This window comes from Otolemur garnettii, unplaced genomic scaffold, assembly GCF_000181295.1.
Source record: "Otolemur garnettii isolate 467f Iridium unplaced genomic scaffold, OtoGar3 scaffold00005, whole genome shotgun sequence".
Taxonomy (NCBI): Eukaryota; Metazoa; Chordata; class Mammalia; order Primates; family Galagidae; genus Otolemur; species Otolemur garnettii.
This window is the reverse complement of record NW_003852400.1, coordinates 1,595,418-1,617,655: the sequence shown is the minus strand read 5'-3', so window position 1 is coordinate 1,617,655 and position 22,238 is coordinate 1,595,418. Positions and strand designations below refer to the sequence as shown.

The 22,238-nt window shown below is 35.6% G+C and overlaps 1 protein-coding gene and 1 long non-coding RNA gene across 2 annotated transcripts in view; one reads left to right on the top strand and one right to left on the bottom strand.

The window, feature by feature from the left end:
• COG5 (component of oligomeric golgi complex 5) overlaps positions 1–22,238 on the bottom strand; it is a 313,042-nt gene that overhangs the window by 92,116 nt on the left and 198,688 nt on the right. Inside the window, exon 11 of the mRNA XM_012812313.2 lies at positions 17,245–17,326. Coding sequence (XP_012667767.1) covers positions 17,245–17,326 — 82 coding nt within the window. The remainder of the gene's footprint in view (positions 1–17,244; positions 17,327–22,238) is intronic.
• On the top strand, positions 17,268–20,304 carry LOC111728215. The gene is made up of 3 exons (XR_002775593.1): positions 17,268–17,328; positions 17,785–17,790; positions 20,292–20,304. It is a non-coding gene; the product is annotated as an uncharacterized LOC111728215 (long non-coding RNA).

Below are 22,238 nucleotides of genomic sequence, written 5' to 3'. Positions count from 1 at the left end.
GCTGGGGCTGTTCACCCTAAAATCAGTTCCTACAAGAAAAAAAAGGACAAATGCTTAATTCTTTTCATTTAGTTACATGTTTGCAGGGGTTTTTTTTGTTTGTTTTGCCCTTAGAATAAGGTTCACCAACCAAAATCTTCTCTTTTCCCTGCTTTCCGTGGATCTTCCTTTGACAGGGTGGCAATCTGCCCTCAAATTCTTGGTGTGCTCTTGGCTAAAGAATGAGCAGATACACCAAAGTGTCAAATCCAGCCTCCTGGTTCTCTGGCTCCTTAGGAGGGAAAATCACCAGCAGAGCCAACAGGACACAGTGACCACAGGAACAATTTCACACAAACATCTCTTTATCATGAAATGGAATTAGTCTGTCTCTGGAAGTGGGGACACACAGACTGACTGATTCACTCCCTTACTCCCTAACCTTTAATGGTCCAGGCCAGAATAGGACTCTCAAGAGGTATAGGATGTTAGTTACTAAGTGATCAACAGAAACCCTCAATTCCATCTGCGTAAATCCAGCTCCAAAAGTAACAACAAACATTTTCATCTTGTAATTTCCGTGAACTGGGAACCCAGGCATGGTTTAGCTGGGTACTTTAATTTAGAATCTCTCACAAGGCTGTCATTATGGTGCTAGCTGTAGGTAAAGTCTCATCTAAAGGTTCAACTTGGCTTGGTGCCAGTGGCTCAAGTGGCTAAGGTGCTAGCCACATACACCTAAGGTGGCGGGTTCGAATCCAGCCTGGGCCCACCAAACAACAATGACAGCTGCAACCAAAAAAATAGCCGGGCGTTGTGGTGGGTGCCTGTGGTCCCAGCTACTTGGGAGGCTGAGGCAGGAGACTCGCTTGAGCCCAGGAGTTGGAGGTTGCTGTGAGCTGTGATGCCACAGCACTCTATCCAGGGGGATAGCTTGAGGCTCTGTCTCAAAAAAAAAAAAAAAGAATAAAAATAATTAAATTAAAAAAAAAAGGTTCAACTTGGGAAAGATCTGATTCCAAGCTTTTGTGGTTATCAGCAGGACTCAGTTCCTGGCTTGCTGCTGACTAGAAACCGACCTTGCCAAGTGGACCTCAACAACACCGCTGCTTGTTTCATCAAAACATGCAAGCCAAGAAGGCAATAGAGAAAGCATGCTAGCAAGATGGAACTTAAAATCTTATGCACGCTAACCATAGGAGGGACACCCTCTTTGTATGTACTACAGGTTAGAAGCAAGTTCTGCCTGAACTCAAGGAGAGGTTACACAAGGATACAAATACCAGAAGACAGATGCCATTTTAGAGCATTTTAGAATCTGCCCATCACAGTAAATAAATAACACTTCATTCTCATCAATGTAAACCATATAAAAGTCAAATGTTGAGGGCTATAGTTTTATAAACAGCTACTTTTCAAACAGGTGATACCAATATACCAGAGACTATATTATTCCTCCTGATACAAAACAACAAAATAAAATCAATTTTATAATTATAATTGTCCAAAGTACTATTGGAAAAAAATCCCAACTACACTATAAAAAATAGTTCAGACATAAAATAAGAGTACCAGAATAAAACACAGGTAACTCAATTGCCCGAAGTTAATGAGCTTTGCTCATTACTCTTCCTGCTTTAATCACTGACATGGTCATAACATTTACTTCTAAGTTCTATATAATCTATAGTTTTATAGTTCTATAAAATCTATAGCCCAAGAAATACATTAAAAATGAATAAAAATTTACATGAGCAAAAGCTAATTATGTTTTGAGAATTAATAAATCTTGTGGTTTAATATTCTTTACTTACTATAACTTAATAAAACTAAAACCAAAATAGAAACAAAATAGACCTTTTTAAAACTCAGAGAAATCACATTTAAGATTAATGGATTTTTTTTTTTTTTTTAAAGACAGAGTCTCACTTTGTTGTCATGGGTAGAGTGCTGAGGTGTCATCATAGCTTACAGCAACCTCAAATTCTGGGCTCAAGTGATTCCCTTCCTTGACTTAGCCTCCTGAGTAGCTGGGATTATAGGCATTCCCCACAATGCACAGCTAGTTTTTCTATTTTTAGTAGAGACAGGGTCTCAATCTTGCTCTAGGTGGTCTCAAACTGGTGAGTTCAAGCAATTCACTCATCTTGGCTTGTTAGAGAGCTAGGATTATAGGCATGAGCCATGATTAATGGATATTAAAATGCACTCTATACCACAATCCTTCCCATATACATAGTCTCTTCCCATCTTCCAACTCAATAAACTTCAATCCATTTATGACATGAAGATGACCACCTTCCCTATCTCACAGAAAAAAAAAAAGGTTGCTAGAAAAGAATCCTTTAAGCTTTCTACCTTCCACTCCCATGTTCTAACTGTCAACTTTCTTGACATAAGCACAGGTCCATTCTATACAAAACAAATTCCCCAATTTCTGCTTTCCACTTTTCTTTAACACTACTATTCTCTTCTATATTTTTAGCTTCCTGTTTTCTCCTTACTCCCTTCCAAGTTCAACAAAAAAATGCCTGAACATACTTTCTCATCATATTTAAACCCCCAAATACAAATAATATGGCAACACCCTCCCCCTTGACCCTACAAATGGTTCACTTGAAACCACTGTCCTGTTGTTCTTTGTGCTAACAGTCTATACACATTTCCTTATTTCTTTCAGCCTACTAGACTTTCAGCTGCTATAAGGCAGCTGAAACTACTCTGGTAACAGTCTTAATATCACTCCTATTGCTGAAAACAGTGGGTACTTTTCTGATCTCCTTTCATTTGATCTCTGTTGATCATTTGTTCCTTTGAGAAATACTCTCCATGACCACATTCTCTCCTGGGTTTTCCACTTCTCTGATTTTTTGCCTATTCTTCTGTGCTAACTTACTTTGTTTGCCTCAAATGCTTTCCTTGAAATTTTAAAAATATCATTATTATAGATTTCAAACATGTAACATACAGAGAATAGTATAATTAACCTTTTAATATCCATCAGTTAGTTTCAGCACTTAATTTAATCTTTTTTATCTGTATCCCTTCCCTGGCTAATCCCTTCCACCACTATCAGTTATTTTGAAACAAATACAAACATTCTATCATTTTACCCATAAATATTCAGTGAATATCTCCAATAGGAATAATTTTCTTAAAAAAACAAACCACAATTCTCTCATTTATTTTACAAAATAAATAATGACCACATTTGCCTGGCTTAGGACTTTTTAATGGTGTATTTGATTTGGTATCCATAAACAGTCCACATATTGTAATTAGCTGATAGATCATTAAGCCTAATCTACAATTCCTCTCTCTGATTTCATTTTATTATTTAAGGTCATTTGTCCTATAGATTCCCTTAGTCTGAATTTTGCGGATTGCACCCTCTGATCCCCGTATTTCCTATAAATTGCCAGTTGGATCTAAAATAGCTCTTTTCACTTTGAAATAACTTACAAAGCCTTATGTTTAGATCTCAAACTGTATGGCTCTAATGTAATTGCAGTCTAGGCTCTGGGATTTTTAAATTGTCCAAGTAATTCTCAAGTACAACCAAGTTGAAGATCACTGACATAGGCAAGAATCTGACCAGATTCCAGGTTTTATAGTTTTTGCGAGGAAAACTGCATATGTAGTGACCAAATCTGTGTACTGTATTAAATGAAATTAGCAGATATTAATAATCCTCCATACATCCAATCACTAAATCTTTTGTGATTATAAAATGAAGAGATTCTAACAGACCTTTCGCATTTATTGGAAGTGATAAAAATTTTTCTCATCAATTACTTGGTTTCTCTGAGGTACCATTTGTTTAGGAAAAGCAGAAAAACTGTTGATAGTATCTCATTTTAGTCTTCAAAGTTCCATAACAGCACCAATAGAAACCAACCAATAAATATTTCTTTGTGCCATCATAAATCATGGATTTAGACATTGTGATGGGTTGCAATCTCTTGCAATTGTTATCCTTCCTGATGCTAAAATTATTCCATCTATGGTAGATGCCCATATGGTATCTGGTAGATGCCCAAATTGTTTCCTGACTCCTTTCAACATAACCCTAGTAGTCTTTGATATCTTCCTTGCTTTCTAGCATAAAGGGTTACAGAATTATCCTGTTCATTTCCTGCCCCAGACCTGGAATTAGCCATTTCTTCAAGAAATCTTGGTATTTTTTAATGGGAAATCACGTTTAAAAGACAACAATATGAGTGTTAGAGGAGTTCAGTACTATTGCAATAGCTATTATTCTGGGCCTTTTAAGCGGTCTAGCTATGAAATGCATATAAAACAATATTTTTTAACGAAAGAAAAACATCATCAGTTCACTTTTGTCTCACCCACTTTATATCTCCTTTCACGCTGAAAATCCTGATTCACTTAATATCAACATTATTAGTCATTCACTTTATCCCATACCATACACACAAAAGTCTAAAAATATTACTACTAATACTACCATCAACATCTTGATTATTAAAAAGAGTTTCTGGGTTTTGGGGCCAGTTCTTATTGTCCTTTCGGTGCATCCCATAAGGATACAAAAACAAATCACTGAGTTTAAATCAAAGTAGTCAAATGAATAAGTGAAGAAAAGAACAAAAGAGTTCCTGTCTGTGTGGTTATGCCACACCTTTCCATTCAGTTATTTCATTTTAATCTTGAGTTTTCGGGATGTTTTTTCTTTTATTTGAATTGTTTTATAATTATGTAAAATATTCATATGGTTTCAAACTTAAATTTACACAACAAAGAATATTCAAAAAACCTTTTTTATCTGTTTCCTCCAATGAATTCTTCATTGGGGATACTCATCTACTATCCCCAGTTTTAGTAACTATCTTGTTGAATTTTATAGTTTATTCTTTAATTAAAAAAAATAAGCAACATTGTACATGTATGTCATCCTCTTTCTCAGGTAAACAAAAGCACACTGTCCCTTTTTTTTTTTTTTTTTTTTTTTTTGAGACAGAGTCTCGCTCTGTTGCCAGGGCCAGAGAGCACTGCTGTCATTATAGCTCCCTGTAACCTCAAACTCCTGGGGTCATATGATTCTTCGCCTCAGCCCCCTCAAGTAGCTAGGAATTTAGGCATGTACCACCATACCTAAATAATTTGTTTTTTTATTTTTAAGTTTTTGTAGAGACAGGGTCTCCATATTGTCCTGGCTGGTCTCAAACTCCTGGCCTCAAGCAACCCTCCCGCCTTGGCCTTCCAAAATCCTAATTACAGGCCTCATCTACACATATTTATGCGCTTTTTAAAACTTAACATACTTGTTTCTTGATGAACCGCTCCCTAGGAATATAAAAGGATATTCTTCATTCCATTTTTTCTCACTTATTTGTATAGCTTCATGACATTCCATCCTATAGATGTGTCACAGTTTAATCCTCTAGTAATAAACATTGGGGTTATTTCCATTTTTTTGTTATTAAACATAATGATGCAAGGAATAGCCCTGAGAATGCGTCTTTTCATATTTTTACCAGTGCATCTACAAAATAGATCTTTAGAATTAGAATTGCTGGGTAAAAGAATAAATGCTTACATATTTTTGTTAGGAACTCACAAATTCCCCTCCATAAGGTTTGTATGGTAATTAACAATGTGTGAGAATGTTTCTCTGCAAGCTCCCTAATAGAGCATGTTATCAAATTTTCTTTTTGCTAATTTGACAGATGAAAAATGATGTCTCTCTGTACTTGTATTTGCATTTCTCTATTTTTAAGTGATATTGAGCATTTTTTCCCAAATATTTAAGAGATATCCATATTTTTCTCACATAGGGTTGTTGGCTTTTTTTCCCTCATTTTTAGAAGCTTTTTACATACTAGGGATACTAAGCCTTTATATTTAATGTAAATTGTAAATTTTTTTCTAGTTTTTCATCTGTCTTTTTGTTGTGCTTAATTTTTTATCACCATTGCCTCTCAATATTGAATTAGTTGAAAAAGTTTCCTCATTCTTAGCCTATTCACTTAATTTTTCTTCTAGCACTTGTGGTTTTGTATTTTAATTTGAATTGTCTGATCCACTTGGTATTTACCCAGATATACAGAATAAACTGGGGATTTATCCTGTGAATCCTTTTTATCTCACTTTATTCTTCAACTCTGACTAGCATACCTACTTCAATAACGACTGGACTAATTTTCATTCAACAAATCTTCACAGCGCATTAAATATTATAGTCACAAGTCTTTTACCTCAATTAAATTGCTTTGGATTCTATAGCTGATTTTATGAAAATGTTCATTGCAAACAAGTATAAATAAACTAAAAATTACTTAATAACTTACCATCCTATGATAATCATCATAACATTTTTGCAACCATCTTTTCACATCCCTATTTAACATGTACACATATTTGTTTTCTAAAAGTACTTCATATTAGGACCTTGTTTAACTTATAAGTACTCATTACTTTTTAAATAAAGAGTATTTTGATTTTTACAGATTGTTTCCTCTTCAGATTTCCTCCTAATTCATAATGCTTTTAAATATTAATTTAACATTTTAGGGTTCCATCTCAACAGAATGTCTATTATATGCTGAGCACTCTGCTCCCAGATAGGAATACAGCACAGAATAGAGGTAGAGAGAGAAACTTTTTCCAGAGCCTGGTCAGAGGTAAAGATAAGCTAGTAGATGAGTTATTGCAATGTAGCAGGATAAATGATGGAATCAGTGATATTAAGAGTTCTATGAGGCCAAGGATGGTGGTTCATGCTTATAACCCTAGTACTCTGGACAGCCAAGGCAAAGGGATCCTTTGAGTTCGAGACCAGCCTGAGCAAGAGGGAGACTCCCTCTCTACTAAAAATAGAAAAATAAATAAGCCAAGTGTCATGGTGGGCACCTGTAGTCCCAGCTAATCAGGAGGCTGAGACAGGAACATCACTTGAACCCGAGTTTGAGGCTGCTATGAGTTAGGCTGAGGCCATGGCATTCTAGTTTGGGCAACAGAGTGATACTCTGTCTCCAAAAAAAAAAAGTTCTACGGGAGCTGAAAAAGGACATCTAGCTCATGTTTGGGTGTGTATGGTGAGGGAGGGAGGTGCCAGGGAACACTGCATTTCTAAACTGAGATTGAATAGACAAACTTGAGTTATATAGACGAAGGGAAGGACATAGACATGTGTTTTAGGTATTTGTTTTAACACTACAAAGAAAGAGGGTAATTTATTCAAGAATTTAGGCTTAAGTATAGAGATAGAAAACTAGAAAGAAAAATAATTAGTGCTGTGTAAATAGAAAGGGACCAGAAAAGTCATGTTTGGATTATACCCTGAGAGTAATGGAGGAAGAAGAGTAGAGGGTGAACAGTTCTCTCCTTTAACAACTAAAGAAGCCACATATATTTTTAAAAATTCAAGGGTGGCCCAAGCAGAGGACTTCTGCTGAGGAAGGGAAAAACTAACAAAGCTTTTAGAAGCTCATGAGACTAGAGTAAAAATTTGAAAACTTAAAGGAATCTCAACCTGGATTTCCCAGGAAACATTTCCTGAATTCTAGGACTGCAATAGAAGGTGGAGAACTAGGTCGGAAATTATAAAATGTGGAGTGAAAATGTCCTCCATATTTGTGATGGTGGGGAACGAAGATCAGCTGAGGAGAGAGGGCATGCCACAAGGAGGCCAAGTCTTTCTTGAACCAGAGCTAAAGTTTCATGACTAGGAAACTTAAGAGACCAGAGCTAGATCAATGTCAGTATTTCAGGACTGAGGAGGCAAGGCTTTCAAAGACCTTCGTGATTTCAAGTCTGAGAGAAGCAAGCCAAGTAAAAGAGAAGAAGCAATGGTAAACTGAATTGTATTAAAACCAATCTCATCCTAGAGCAAACTGAAATAATCAGCCTAGGGTGGTGCGTGTAGCTCAGTGGGTGGGGCGCTGGCCACATACACCAAGGCTGACAGGTTTGAACCTGGCCCGGGCCAGCTAAACAACAATGACAACTGCAACAAAAAAATAGCCAGGCATTGTGGTGGGCGCCTGTAGTCCTAGCTACTTGGGAGGCTGAGGTAAGAGAATTGCTTAAGCCTAGAGTGCTAGGATTACAGGCCTGAGCCACTGTGCCCTGCCTACTTGCTAGATTTTTCCAGCACACTTGAAATTGTTTTTGTTAAGTATTCAGTTTCCATACAAGGACACTGACATCTTTTCTTTCTTGATTTCTTCCCTTTCCTTCCAGTCAACAAGCATTCATTGAAGCCCTACTGCTCATTAAGTACTCTTCTAGCCACTGAGGACAGCTTGATGACTAAATTAACATTCCCTGTCTTATGGGTCTTACATTCTAGAAGGGAGTCAGTCATGATGAATTAATAAAGACTAATATACCATTATTTGTCATAATTATATATTAGGAACTAAGAAGGTAAATAAAGTATATATTTATTTATGATGAGACATTCAGAGAAAATAATCAGATTACAAAGAAGTGTTATATTTTTATTTCGAAGAGGTCAAAATCGTAATGTTTATTTTGCTTGTTTTTATTGAGACTTAAAAAAATGTGCATTATAACCCAACAGGTTGATGAATAAATATTGTTACCTAGAAAGTACAACAGAAAAATAACAGACAAAACATTTAGAAGTCTTTTTGATCATAACTATTACCCATAAATAATCAAAGGAACTATTTTGAATCTTCATGGTGACAAGTTCAAGCCTTTTTCCTTTTGAATAAAGCAATCTTATTGTTTGTCAAACTCCTGGATTATATCTTCTAGAAGAAATTTTTTACTGAGCATAAACATGTATAATAAGAACATGTTCTTAAGTAGGAAAATTTCCCTTTTGATAAATTCTGCCAAAATATTACTTACTTAGACAATCTGGTACATTGCATGTAATCCTCAACTCTACAGATGGTTACACTTCCTTATTATCTCCTGTCTATAATTTTAAGAAGTACTATAGCAGACTTCAGGGACTGAATGTGCTATAAAAATGGAAGGTGTTTTACAAACAACTTACCTTGGAGTTCTCCCAAAGGAAGTTATTAAAGTAATAAAGATATACAGAAGGAATAGCTTACTCTGAATGCAAACTATTAATGAGATTTTCTTCCTAAAAAGTATATTTCCTTTCATTAGCTTCTTTAACTATACAAAACAGATAGGTCCCATAAGATAAGAACTTAAAACATATACTAAATTTGGCAATTAAGAAGTAGGCCATTCCTTACCTTAATGAGAACAATTTCGATAGAATGGTATAAAATAAGCCAGATTATATCTACTTGAGAAATCAACAGTATGAAAACAAAGAAATGCAAACTACTCTTTTGAGAAATTTAGATAAAAGGAAGCCATCATGTATATGGCTATGTCTTCAAGTTCATTGATTTTTTTTTCTTCTCAGGGTTAAATCTGCTACCAATCCCATTTAGTGAGATAATTCCAGATATTCTATTTTTCATATTTTGAAGTTCCATTTCATTCTTCTTCATACTGTCCATTTATCTCATTATGTTTATGCTATTCTTTAAACAAGTGAGTGATTACAAAACTTATGAGATACACAAAAATCAAGAAATATAAAATCTGCACAGATGAAAATAAATGAAACAATCCCAGCAACATTGATAAACCAAGCAAATTGAAACTTACATGGGGAACTGAATTAGAAGGAAGCTATAGACTGTTTCTTGGAAGGGCAATAATGGACAAAAATAACACAGTCTGTCTCAAAACGTACTTGATTTATGTACTTGAGCATACTTATAATTTTTATAAGTACTGTTTTAAATTCCAGGTCTGCTTATTCCATTGATTCCTTAGCTTCTGTGTTTGTTTCTCCTGGTCAGGTTTCAGTACTACTTCTCATATCTACTAGTTTTAAATGGATGCTGGATAAGTGATTTTACATTGTTGAGTGCCAGATTTTCTTGTATTTTTTTAAATACTTATTGGACTCGACTTAGCAAAAATGATAGCCTCTATATTGAGTCACATTTTGTGTGTGTGTTCCTACTTGGAAATTGTCAGGTAGAAAGACTAATTTTAGTATCCAATGTTTCCTTTTATCAGGGATCACAGTCCCGTGCTGCCTGCTGTTCAATGTCTGAAAACAGCAAATATATACCATTTTATTCAGTGTAATAATTTACAATGGGAGAACATTTTGTGTAGCAATTACCTTTCCATGTATGGAAGTAAAAGTCCATTAAATGACCCCCTTATTATTTTTAGACAGAGTCTCACTATGTTGCCCTCAGTAGAGTGCCATGGTGCCACAGATCACAGCAACCTCAAACTCTTGACCTTAAGTGATTCTCTTGCTTCAGCCTCCCAAGTAGCTGGGACTATGGGCGCCTGCCATAACACTGGGCTTTTTTTTTGGTTGTAGTTGTCATCGTTGTTTGGCAAGCCCAGGCTGACTGCAAACTTGCCAGCTCCAGTGCATGTGGCTGGAGCTCTACCTGCTGAGCTACAGGTACTGAGCCTCTAAATATATTTTTGATGCAAAATACTACAGATCATTCAAACTATCTAGGGACAAGTGGCACTGCTGTCATTCCTCCTTTATGGTAGGAAATATAATCATGTTTGATTTACTCAATTTTTATGTAAGCATTAGCAGCACCTTAAGAGAGCTCAAGATCCAGTAATCAGTACCAAAAAAAAAAAAAAAAATCCAACTAGCCTGGGTCATAATGCACATTGGAGTGTCTTTCTGCCCCAGCCTAAATGTGGCTACAATTGCAGACAGGTAAAAGAAGATACTTGCTCCCTCTCCTCTTTTTTTTTTGAGACAGAATCTCACTTTGCCAGCCTCAGTAGAGCGCCATGGCATCATAGCTCATAGCAACCTCAAACTCTTGGACTCAAGTGATTCTCTTGCCTCAGCTTCCCAAGTAGCTGGGACCACAGGTGCAACAATGCCTGGCTACTTTTTAGAGATGGGGTCTCCCTCTAGCACAGGTTGGTCTCGAACTCCTGAGCTCAGGCAATCCACCCACTTAGCCTCCCAGAATGCTGGAATTACAGGCATGAACTCCCATGCCTGGCAAAAGAAGATCCTTTTTATTGTCTAATGTCTTAAGGGAGAAGTATGTAAAGAGAGGTCAGATGATCTCTAAAGTGGGTCCCCTCTGTTACATTATAAAATGAGACCCTCTCCATAGTTATAGGACCATGAGAGAAAGGAGATGGTAATGCTTAGAAAGAATTTCAAGTTGATTTTTCCTGAGGCTCAGTGAATAGAAAATGATGATCAAGCTAAATAGGTATATCCTTTCCTTCCTGATAAACTGAGTCCAAACAAAGATATAACTGTACTTCTCCTGTACCCCCAAACTTGCAGTAGTGCTGATGATAGGAGACAATACTTCATCTAACTCAGGCATCAGGGTTTCAAAGCATTTCCATAAATGACCTTTTACATTTGCTTTCTTTTATTCCAAAAACCTGTAATTTTAATAAATTTCTAATTAGGCATTTGTATTTTGTAGGTAAATTTACATCTTTCATTTTGTTACTAGTATGTTAGTAAACAGATTCATTAAACAATGCTGGCTTACAATGTGAAAGTTAAATATTGAAAACAACTTCATAATGATAATTGTTTTCAAGAAAACTGGTCCTTTCATAAATAGAGTATGAAATGAAAAACTGCACATATGCATCTGAATGTCTGAAAATCTAACTCCTAAAAAAACTGCATGAAAATTTTAAATTTCAAACACATATAAGATTTTTAAAATGCTTATTTGTTGGAAAACTTAACAATTATTGAATCAAAGGTATAGATATAACATTCACTCACTATTCTTTTAGCTTTTTCATGTTAGTGGTAGAATACTACATACAGGAAAATGACATTACAAAAGAAAGGTTTATTGGTAATTTAAAATTAACCTTGATAAACAGGAAAAAGAGCATAATCTTAACAGCAGAAAATGACAAACTTAATAATAAAAAAATCATGAGCTGGGTGTGGTGGTTCACACCTGTAATCCTAGCACTCTGAGAGGCTAAGACTGGTGGATTGCCTGAGTTCATAGGTTCAATGCTACCCTGATCAAGAGCAAGACTCCGTCTCTAAAATAGCCAGATGTTGCTGGTGGCCATAGTCCCAGCTACTTGGGAGACTGAGGCAAGAGGATCACTTGAGCCCAAGAGCTAAAGGTTGCTGGGAGCTGTGATACCATGGGTGACAAAGTGAGATTTTGTCTCAAAAAAAAAAAAAAAATCAATGAAAGCTGATTTCTGAAAAGTTCAATAAAATTAATAACACATAATTATGAGGCAAAAGAAAAGAAAGTGATATCAGAAATGAGATATGAAACATTGGATTCTACATATAATCAAAGGATTAATAAAAAAGCATTTTAAATAATTTTATGAAAATAAATTTGAAAACTTCAATGAATTGGAAAAATTATTTAAAAGTACCAAACTCACTGCAGAAGAAACAGACAAATGGAATAGCTCTGTATGTATAAAAGAAGCTAAATTAGTATGGTACCACATTCCCACAAATAAAACCTCAGGCCTCAGATAAATTCCCTGGTACATTCTACAAAATGGTTCAGGAAGAAATAATACAGATTCTACACAAACTGTCAGAGAAAACTGAAGAGGACAAAATACTTCCCAACTTATTATTTGGGGTCAGCATTATACTGTTACCAAACCTAGGAAAAGACATGGCAAGAAAAGAAAACTACAGATCAGTATCTTGTGCAAAACAGCCTTATTTTTTTTTTCTTTTTGTTTGAGACAGAGTTTCACATTGTTGCCCAGGCTCTCAGAGAGTCATGGTGTCAGCCTAGCTCACAACAACCTCAAACTCTTGGGATCAAGTGAGCCCTGTGTCTCAGCCTCCCAAGTAATAGAGACTACAGGTACCAGACACAAAGCCTGGCTAAAGTTTCAAATTTTTAGTAGAGTCGGTATCTCACTTTTGCTCAGGCTGGAATCAAACTCCATTTTAGGCATGAGCCATTGCATCTGGCCAAAAAACCTTTAAAACAAAAAAAAATTTTTTTTTTGACACAGAGTCCCACTTTGTCACCCTTGGTAGAATGCTGTGGCGTCATAGCTCACAGCAACCTCAAACTCTTGGACTTAAGCAATTCCCTTGTCTCAGCCTCCCAAGTATGTAGAACTACAGGGCACCTGCCACAATGCCCACCTATTTCTTCGAGATGAGGTCTTGCTCTGGCTCAGGTTGGTCTTGAAGCCATGAGCTCAGGCAATCTTCCCACCTTGGCATCCCAAGTACTAGGATTACAGGTGTGAGCCACTACACCTGGCCCTCCTTAAAATTTTTTCAAGCAATCACACACAAGAACATACAAAGATAACAATACCTCATGACCATGTGGAATGCAAAGTTCCACATTTGAAAATCAACCAATGTAATTCATTATATTAACAGATTAAAATAATTAAAACCATATAATCATCTAAATGATGCATAGAAAGCACTGGGGGAAAAATAACAATTCAAAATGAAGATCCTGGAGGGCGAGGGGGGAGACGAGAGGAGATGGGTATGCTCCCACTTAAGTGGCACAACGTAAGGGTATATGGCACACCACTACAAGAGGGACTCTACCTAACAAATACAAACACCGCAACCTAGTTGTTTGCATCCTCACATTAATCTGAAATTTTAAAGACAAATAAAGATCTTAACAAACTAGAAACAGAAAGGAACTTCTTTCTAGTTTCTCACCTGAGAAAGAGTATCACTGAAAATCTTAGCATCACATTTAACGTTGACTAAATCCTTTCTTTCTGAGACTATATATAAAGCAAGAATGTTCCCTTTACAATATACACTTTACTGGGGATGTTATCAGTGTAATAAGGCAAAGAGAAGGACCAGCCAGATTGGAAAAAGAAATAAAATTTTTTATTTGCAGAATACATGATCACCTATATAGAAAAACACTAAGAACTATCCAAAAATTACTAAAACTAATAAATAAGGTTAGAAGAGTCAAATGATATACAAATATAGTTGTATTTCTAAATTTTAACAATTACAAAGTTGTTAAAATGGCATCTATATTGGCACCAAAATATATGAAAAAGTGATAAATTTAAGGTAAGATTTGCTAGAACTGCACACTAAAATCTACATACCATTTGTAAGAAAAAAATGTAAAAGACTTAAATAAACAGGAATATATATCATGATGTAGATCATAAGACTCAATAATAAGCTGCAAATTTATCCCATATTGATCTGTATAATTCTCATACAAATCTTAAGAGTCAATTTTTATAAGCTGATCATGAAATATCTATAGAAATGCAAAGAGCCTAGAATAACCAAGACTGTTTCAATAAACAGCATCAGAGGAGTTACACTACTATGATCAAAAGCCATGTTGCACTGATATAAACATAGATATGCAAAACATGAAACAAAACAGAGCCCAGAAATAGTGTTAGTAGTATACAACCAAATTATTTTCAACAGAAATGCCCAAGAAGTCAATATGCAGCAAATAAGTTTTAGAGACATATGCCAAGAAATGAACATCAAGATAACCCACACCATATACAAAAATTAACTCAAAATGAACTAGTAAAACTTCTAAAATAAAATATAGAAGGAAATACTTCTGACTTTGGGTTAAGCAACACATTTTTTTCTTTTTTTTGAGACAGAGTCTCACTTTGTAGCCCTTGGTAGAGTGCCGTGATATCACAGCTCACAGCAACCTCAAGCTCTTGGATTTGAGCAATTCTTTTGCCTCAGCCTCCCAAGTAGCTGGGACTACAGGCACCCACCATGATTCCCAGCTATATTTAGAGAGGAGGTCTTGCTCTGACTCAGGCAACCCAACCGCCCCGGCTTACCAGAGCGCTAGGAGTACAGGCTCAAAGGGACTACAGGTGCCCAGTGAGCCACTGTGCCTAGCCCAAGCAACACTTTAAGCCAAAAGAAGCTACAATTTAAAGTTTTGATAAATTAGATTATATCAAAATTAAAAATTTTGTCCTTTGTAAGGCACTGCTAAGAAAACAAAATAAAAAAGCATAAGCCAAATACTCAGGAAAAACATCTATAAAACATACATCTAAGAAAGGACTTTGAATCCAGAATATATAAAGAAACTTTCTGACTCAATAAAAGGACAAGAAATACAATAAACACAAAGGGAAAAAATATGGATAAACACATAACAAAAAAAAAGTTCTGCAGATGGTAGATAAGCATGTGAAAATGTGGTCAACTATGATCTGAATGTATATCCCCAAATTAATACTGAACCTTATCATCAGTGTGATGGTATCAGAAAGTGGGTCATTGGGAAGTGATGCCCCAAAGGGCATAATGAATGAGATTAATGCCCTTAATAAAAGGAGTTCAGAGAATTCTTTGCCTCTTTTCACTATGTCAGAACACAGTAAAAAAGCATCATCTATGAACCAGGAAATAGACCCCTCATCAGATATTGAATTCTGCTAGCGGCTTGATCTTGGACTTCCCAGCCTCCAGAACCACGAGAAATAAATTTCTATTGTTATAAGTTACCTAGTCTGCAGTATTTTGTTATAGCATCCTGAACAGACTAAGAAAGCATCATTGGTTTTTAGGCTAGATAATAGAAGAATGTAAAAACTACCACACACCTAACATCCATTTTAGAACAACTAAAATTAAAATGACTGACAATATCATGAATTGAGAAAAATGCAGTACAACTGGAACTATTACACATTACTGAGGGAAATGCAAAATGCTTTATCCAGTTTGTAAAATTGTTTTGCAGTTTCTGTAAAGTTAAACATACATTTACCAAATAATTAAGCAATTCCACTTACATATTTATATAAGCAAATGAACATGTCTACAAAGTGACTTGAATGTAAATAATCATAGTAGCTTTATTCATAATAATCCAAAGTTCTACCAACCAAGTTGTTCCTCAACTGGGGAATGGATAAAGAATTATGGTATATATCTACATAATGGAATACTATTCAACAATAAAAAGGAAATGGACTACGAGATACGCAACAACACAATTGATAATTACACTGATATAAAAGAACACAAATGTTATGATTGTAGTTTTATGAAAACCTAGAAGGAGCAAAATATAACAATAAAATGTAGATTATTAGTTGCCAGGAGCCAGGGAGTGGGAGCAGCAGATTAACTGCAAAAATACACAAGAAAAATCTGGGGGAAGATGGAAATGTTCTATATCTTAATTGTGATGACGGTTATATGAATGTAAACATTTGGCAAACTTCATAGAATTCTATGTTTAAAATTGGTGAATTTTACTGCATATAAATTATATCTCAATAAAGGTGACTAGAAATAAACCTAATGCAGGGAGATACACAATATTTCTTCTCTCCTAAGATTAGCAGTGTGATTCACAAGTAAATGGAGTAAATCAGTCCTAAATAAACCATCTGCTTAAATTGTGTTTAGCTACAAATGAAGACCCCTTTTGTGGTGAGTCTTAAATTGCATACTTCATTTGAAAGAAGTAGGGAGGCAAATAAAGTAGTACTTTATTCAAGTACTACTTGAATACAGTACAAGTACATTTGGGGGCCCAGTGACTAAATAACATTCAGCATATAGTAGGTACTTTTTTAGTAAATGGTTGTGAATAAAACAATCATTTACTAAATGAACAAACTTAACCCTTTTAAAAAGGCCTAGGTATATTCAAGGTTCTTATACAAAGTATTTAGACAAACATGCCTAAGACTTGGACTTCCCAGCATATTTCATTGTTTAGCCTTATGCTATGCCATTATTTCATGACATACATAAATTAAGAAAAAGCTTTGTAAATCATATTTGCATAATCAGTGCTTTAATTCATGAAGCTCATATTTCATCAGTCATTAAGTACAATAAAGAAAAGTTGAAAATTCTTTGAATTTTTCTATTTTTTATTAGGAATTAAAATAATCCTAAAATCATAAACCAAAATTTTTAACATCAATTGTTTTCCACGTTCTATACAGGAAAAATTTAGAGTTTTGCAGATATTTGAATTATGGAGAATTGACTTATCCTTTTGGAGAGTTTTATTCAACTCTAATCAGAAAAATAGGTAAAAAATTTGTTTACTGATTATAAAACTCATTATATATGGCTAAGAGATTCTAGATTAAACACATAGAAGAAATAACTAGTTTTAAGATAATAAAAAATATTTTGTAAACTAATTAAGCAAAACATTTTGACATCAAATTTTAAAGTAATTGAAGAGCTTTCAAGTAAATTTTCAAAATAAATAATAAACTTACAGTTTGTTGCCGTATGGAATTGAGAAGAAAGTGAATGAGTAACTGAATTCCAAAACGTGTAGAAAATTTCAGGTTGTCCATCCTGTGAACCAAAAAAAGAATATATATATTTTAAGAAATTATAATGGTTGGCTCGGCACCTGTAGCACAGTGGTTACGGCGCCAGGCACATACACCAAGGCTGGCAGATTTGAATCTGGCCGGGGCTTCCTGAAGAACAATGACAACTGCAACAAAAAATAGCCAGGTATTGTGGTAGGCGCCTGTAGTCCCAGCTACTTGGGAGGCTGAGGCAAGAGAATCACTTAAACCCAAGAGTTTGAGGTTGCTGTGAGCTGTGATCCACAGCACTCTACCAAGGGCAACATAATGGGACTCTGTCTCAAAAAAAAAAGAAAAGAAATTATAATCGTTAAGATGTAACACTGAGAATTTACTTAAAATTTAAATGGCATTGTTAGATATTTAATTATCAAACAACAGAACTGTTAAATAACTAAGTGGAAATGTATAGACAAATCAAATTATATCTCAGTCAAGTAATGAGTCATTATTTTGCTCTGCCAATTAACAGTTGTGCCCTTGTTATTTACCTGTAAAATGAAGATGATGATAGTATCTACTCTGAAGAATTATTATGAGGACTAAACAAATTATAAGTATTTTAGAACAATGCCTGACATATAACAAACCTTCAATGATGTCAGTTATTATCATTATAATTGTTACTAACATCATGGTCCTTTGATATACAGAAGGCAATTTATGTGACTCTAACAAAATGATGGACAAACCACACTTAGACTCAGGATGACTAACAGGAAATAAGTCACCATTACAAAAAAGAGGGGCTGACGCTTATAGTTTTTAAAAAAAAAAGAAAAAGAAATAGTAATTGTTACTACTCAGTTTAGCTTGACACGTCCATTCAAATTTGAATATATGTTTTAGAAAGTAATCACTAAGAAGGCAACTATTAGTGAAAATATCATTGGTGAAAAACAAAGCACTTTTTTTTTCCTGAGACATAGTCTCACTTTATTGCCCTCGGTAGAGTGCTGTGGCATCACAGCTCACAGCAACCTCCAGCTCCTGGGCTTAGGCAAGTCCCCTACCTCAGCCTCCTGAGTAGCTAGGACTACAGAAGGCCACCACAACGCCTGGCTATTTTTTTGTTGCAGTTTGGCCAGAGCTGGGTTCGAATCCGCCACCCCCAGTATATGGGGCCGGCACCCTACCCACTGAGCCACAGGCGCTGCCCCAAAACAAAGCACTTTAATACTGTTAAAATGGAATCACATTATTAGAAATTCTGCCAAATACTTTAAGGTATGTCTACATGTATGCTATACAATATGAAATTGCTGATATTCTACTATTTTTTTTCAGTACAAAAATGCCAATGGTTAAAAGCAACAGTATAAATAAAATATATCTAATATTCAAATATTATTACTATCCTAAAAATAAAATTTCTAATTCTGGATAAGTAAACAAAATAACTATTGAGAAATACTGATTGTGACTTTTATACCTATGCTTCATTATTATCTGTTTCTTTCTTAAGTCTATGGTTGTGAATTTACTACTCCAGTGAGAATTATATATCATAAAAAAGGCAAATCAAATCATTGTTGATTGTGTATGCAATCTTCAGAAAATATATTCAGATTCCCAAAATTTTATGTATTACATCTTGTGTATTTCAGTTTAAATAAAGTAGATGTTTTCCCTCACATTAAAAAAGCATCATAAGGGTGGCGCCTGTGGCTCAAAGGAGTAGGGTGCTGGCCCCATATACCAGAGCTGGTGGGTTCAAACCCGGCCCCGGCCAAAAACTACAAAAAAAAAAAAAAAAAAGAAAATCATAATACATCTCATTAACAGAATGAAGGACAAAAACCACACGATCATCTCAATACAGAAAAAACACTTGACAAAATTCAACACTTTCTCATGATGAAAATTTTCAACAAAATAAAACTTGAAGGAAATTATAACATAACAAAGACCATATATGCAAAACCCACGGCTAACATCATATTCCATCGTGCAAAACTGAAAACACTTCCCTAAGATCAGGAACAAGGCCAGGATGCCCACTCTTGCCACTTCTGTACAATATAGTACTGGGAGTTCTGCCAGAAGAATCAAGCAAGAAAAAGAAATAAAAGGCATCCAAATTGGAAAGGAAGAAGTAAAATTATCTCTGTTTGTAGATTACATGATCTTGTATGAGGAAAACTCTAAAGAGCCAGTAAAAAAACCTTTGTTGAACTATAAGAATAATAATAAAGCTAAGCTGTAGCTACAAAATCGACACACAAAAATTAGTTGTGCTTCTACACAATAAAAATGAACAATCTGAAAAGGAAATGAAGAAAACTATTCCATTTACAACAGCATCCAAAAGAATAAAATAGTTAGGAATAAAACTATCTAAGAAGAGCAAAAACTTGTATATCAAAAACTATAAAATATTGCTGAAAGAAATTAAATGACAGAAATAAATGGAAAGACATCCAATGTACTAATGATTAGAAAACTTAATATTGTCAAAATGTCCATATTCCGCTATGTGATCCATAGATTCAATGTAATCTCTATCAAAATCTCAATGGTATTTTTGCAAAAATAGGAAAAAAAGAATCTAAAATCTAGATGGAATCTCAAGGGACTCCAGATATGCAAATATCTTTCTTGAGAAAGAAAAACAAAGCTTTACACTTCCTGACTTCTGAGCATTTTACAGAGCAGGGAATGGTGGCATGTGCCTATAATCTCAGCTGCTTAGGAATGTGAGCAGGAAGATTACTAGAACCCAGAAGTTCAAAACCAGACTGCGCAATACAGTGAGATCCCATCTCTAAAAAAAGAAAAAATAGATATATTACAAAGCTTCAGTAACTGAAAAGTATGATAAGAGCATAAAGACAGACACATGGGCCAATGACAGAGAATAGAGCACAGAATAGAGTCCACACTCAAGTACATGGTCAAATAATCTTCAACAAGGGTGCCAAAGCTACACAATGATGAAAGGACAGTTTCTTCAATAAATGCTGGAAAAACTGGATATACACACGCAAAAGAATGAAGCTGAACCCCTACCTTACATCATGTATAAAAAATAACTCAAAATGGATTAAAGAACTGAAGCTATAATCCCTAGAAGAAAACACAGGGGAAAAGATGCATGACAACGGATTTGTCAATAATTCTTGTCTACGACATAAAGAGCACAGGCAATAAAAACAAAAGTAGACAAATCAGACTACATCAAACTTGGAAACTTCTGCACAGTAAAGAAAACAATCAACAGAGCAAAAAAACAACCTGTAGAATGGGAGAATAGATTTGCTAGCCATATGCAGGTGTCCTGAAACCACAGCCTGCAGGCCACATGTGGCCCGCCTAGCACATTTATTGGGCTCGCAGGTGTTTTTGCTGCCGCTGCCTGTCCTGCTTAGCAGCCAACTCATCCTGAGGCCCACAGTCCAGCCCTCCAACAGTCTGAGGGACAGTGAACTGGCCCCCTGTTCAAAAAGTTTGAGGATCCCTGGCCATATGTCTGATAAAGAGTCAATATCCACAATATATAAAGCACTCCTGCAACTAAAAAATAAAAATAAAAATTATAAAAAAGGACTAAAATAGAATATTTCTCCAAAGAAAATATATGAATGGCCGGTAAGCACATGAAAAGATGCTCAACACCACTAATCATCTAAGAAATGCAAATCAAAACCACAATATGAGATACCACCCCACACTCACCAGAATGCCTAACATCAAAACTCAGAAAACAAGTGTTCATGAGGACAGAGAGAAACTGGGACCTTTGTGCACTGTTGGAGGGAATGTATAGGTACAACCACTATGGAAAACATTAGAGAGGTTCCTCAAAAAAATTAAAAATAGAAATTACCATATGACCCAGCAAGCGCACATCTGGGTATACACCTGAAAGAACTGAAAGCAGGATCTTGAATATTTATTTATACACCCATCCTTACTGAAGCATTATTCACGATAGTCAAGAGGTAGAAACAACCTAAATGTCTATGGAAGAATGAATGGGTAAAGAAAACGTAGTACATAGAGTCCTGTCATACATTGCTTAATGTATGGATACATTGCATAATGAGGGAAAAGTGTTCCAAGAAAGGGGTGATTAGGCTATTTTGTCATTATGCAAAGGGATGGGGAAGCTATAGCTTTCTGAGAATTATAATCTATGTAACAACTGTCATAAATATGGCTTGTCATAGACTGAAATGCCATTATACATACAACGGAATACTACCCAGCCTTAAAAAAAAAGGTAATCCTGTCGTATGCTACAACATGTATGAACCTTGAGGACATTATGCTAAGTGAAATAAGCCAGTCACGAAAAGGTAAGTACTCCGTGATTCTACTTATATCAAGTATCTGTACTAGCCAAACTCTTGGAGGCAGAAAAGGGTGAGTGCCAGGGGTCAGGGAGGAAGACAAAGGGGAGTTGTTCAATGGGTATAGTTTCAGTTTTCCAAAATGAAAAGGTTGTAAAAATCTGTTGTACAAGACGCATACAATTAACACTGGGATACTGTGGACTTACAGTTAAATGCTTAGGATGGTAAATTTTATGAAGTGCTTTTTACCGTAGTAATAAAAAGGACTTTATGGCTCGGCGCCTATAGCTCAGCCGGCTAAGGCGCCAGCCACGTACACCTAAGGTGGCGGGTTCGAATCCCCAGCCCGGGCCCGCCAAACAACAATGATGGCTGCAACCAAAAAATAGCCAGGCATTGTGGCGGGCGCCTGTGGTCCCAGCTACTTGGGAGGCTGAGGCAGGAGACTCGCTTGAGCCCAGGAGTTGGAGGTTGCTGTGAGCTGTAATGCCATGGCACTCTGACCAGGGGGACAGCTTGAGGCTCTGTCTCAAAAAAAAAAAAGGACTTTATGCTTAGTTTCTATGAACTTTAAACCATAAAAAAACTGAGTACTCA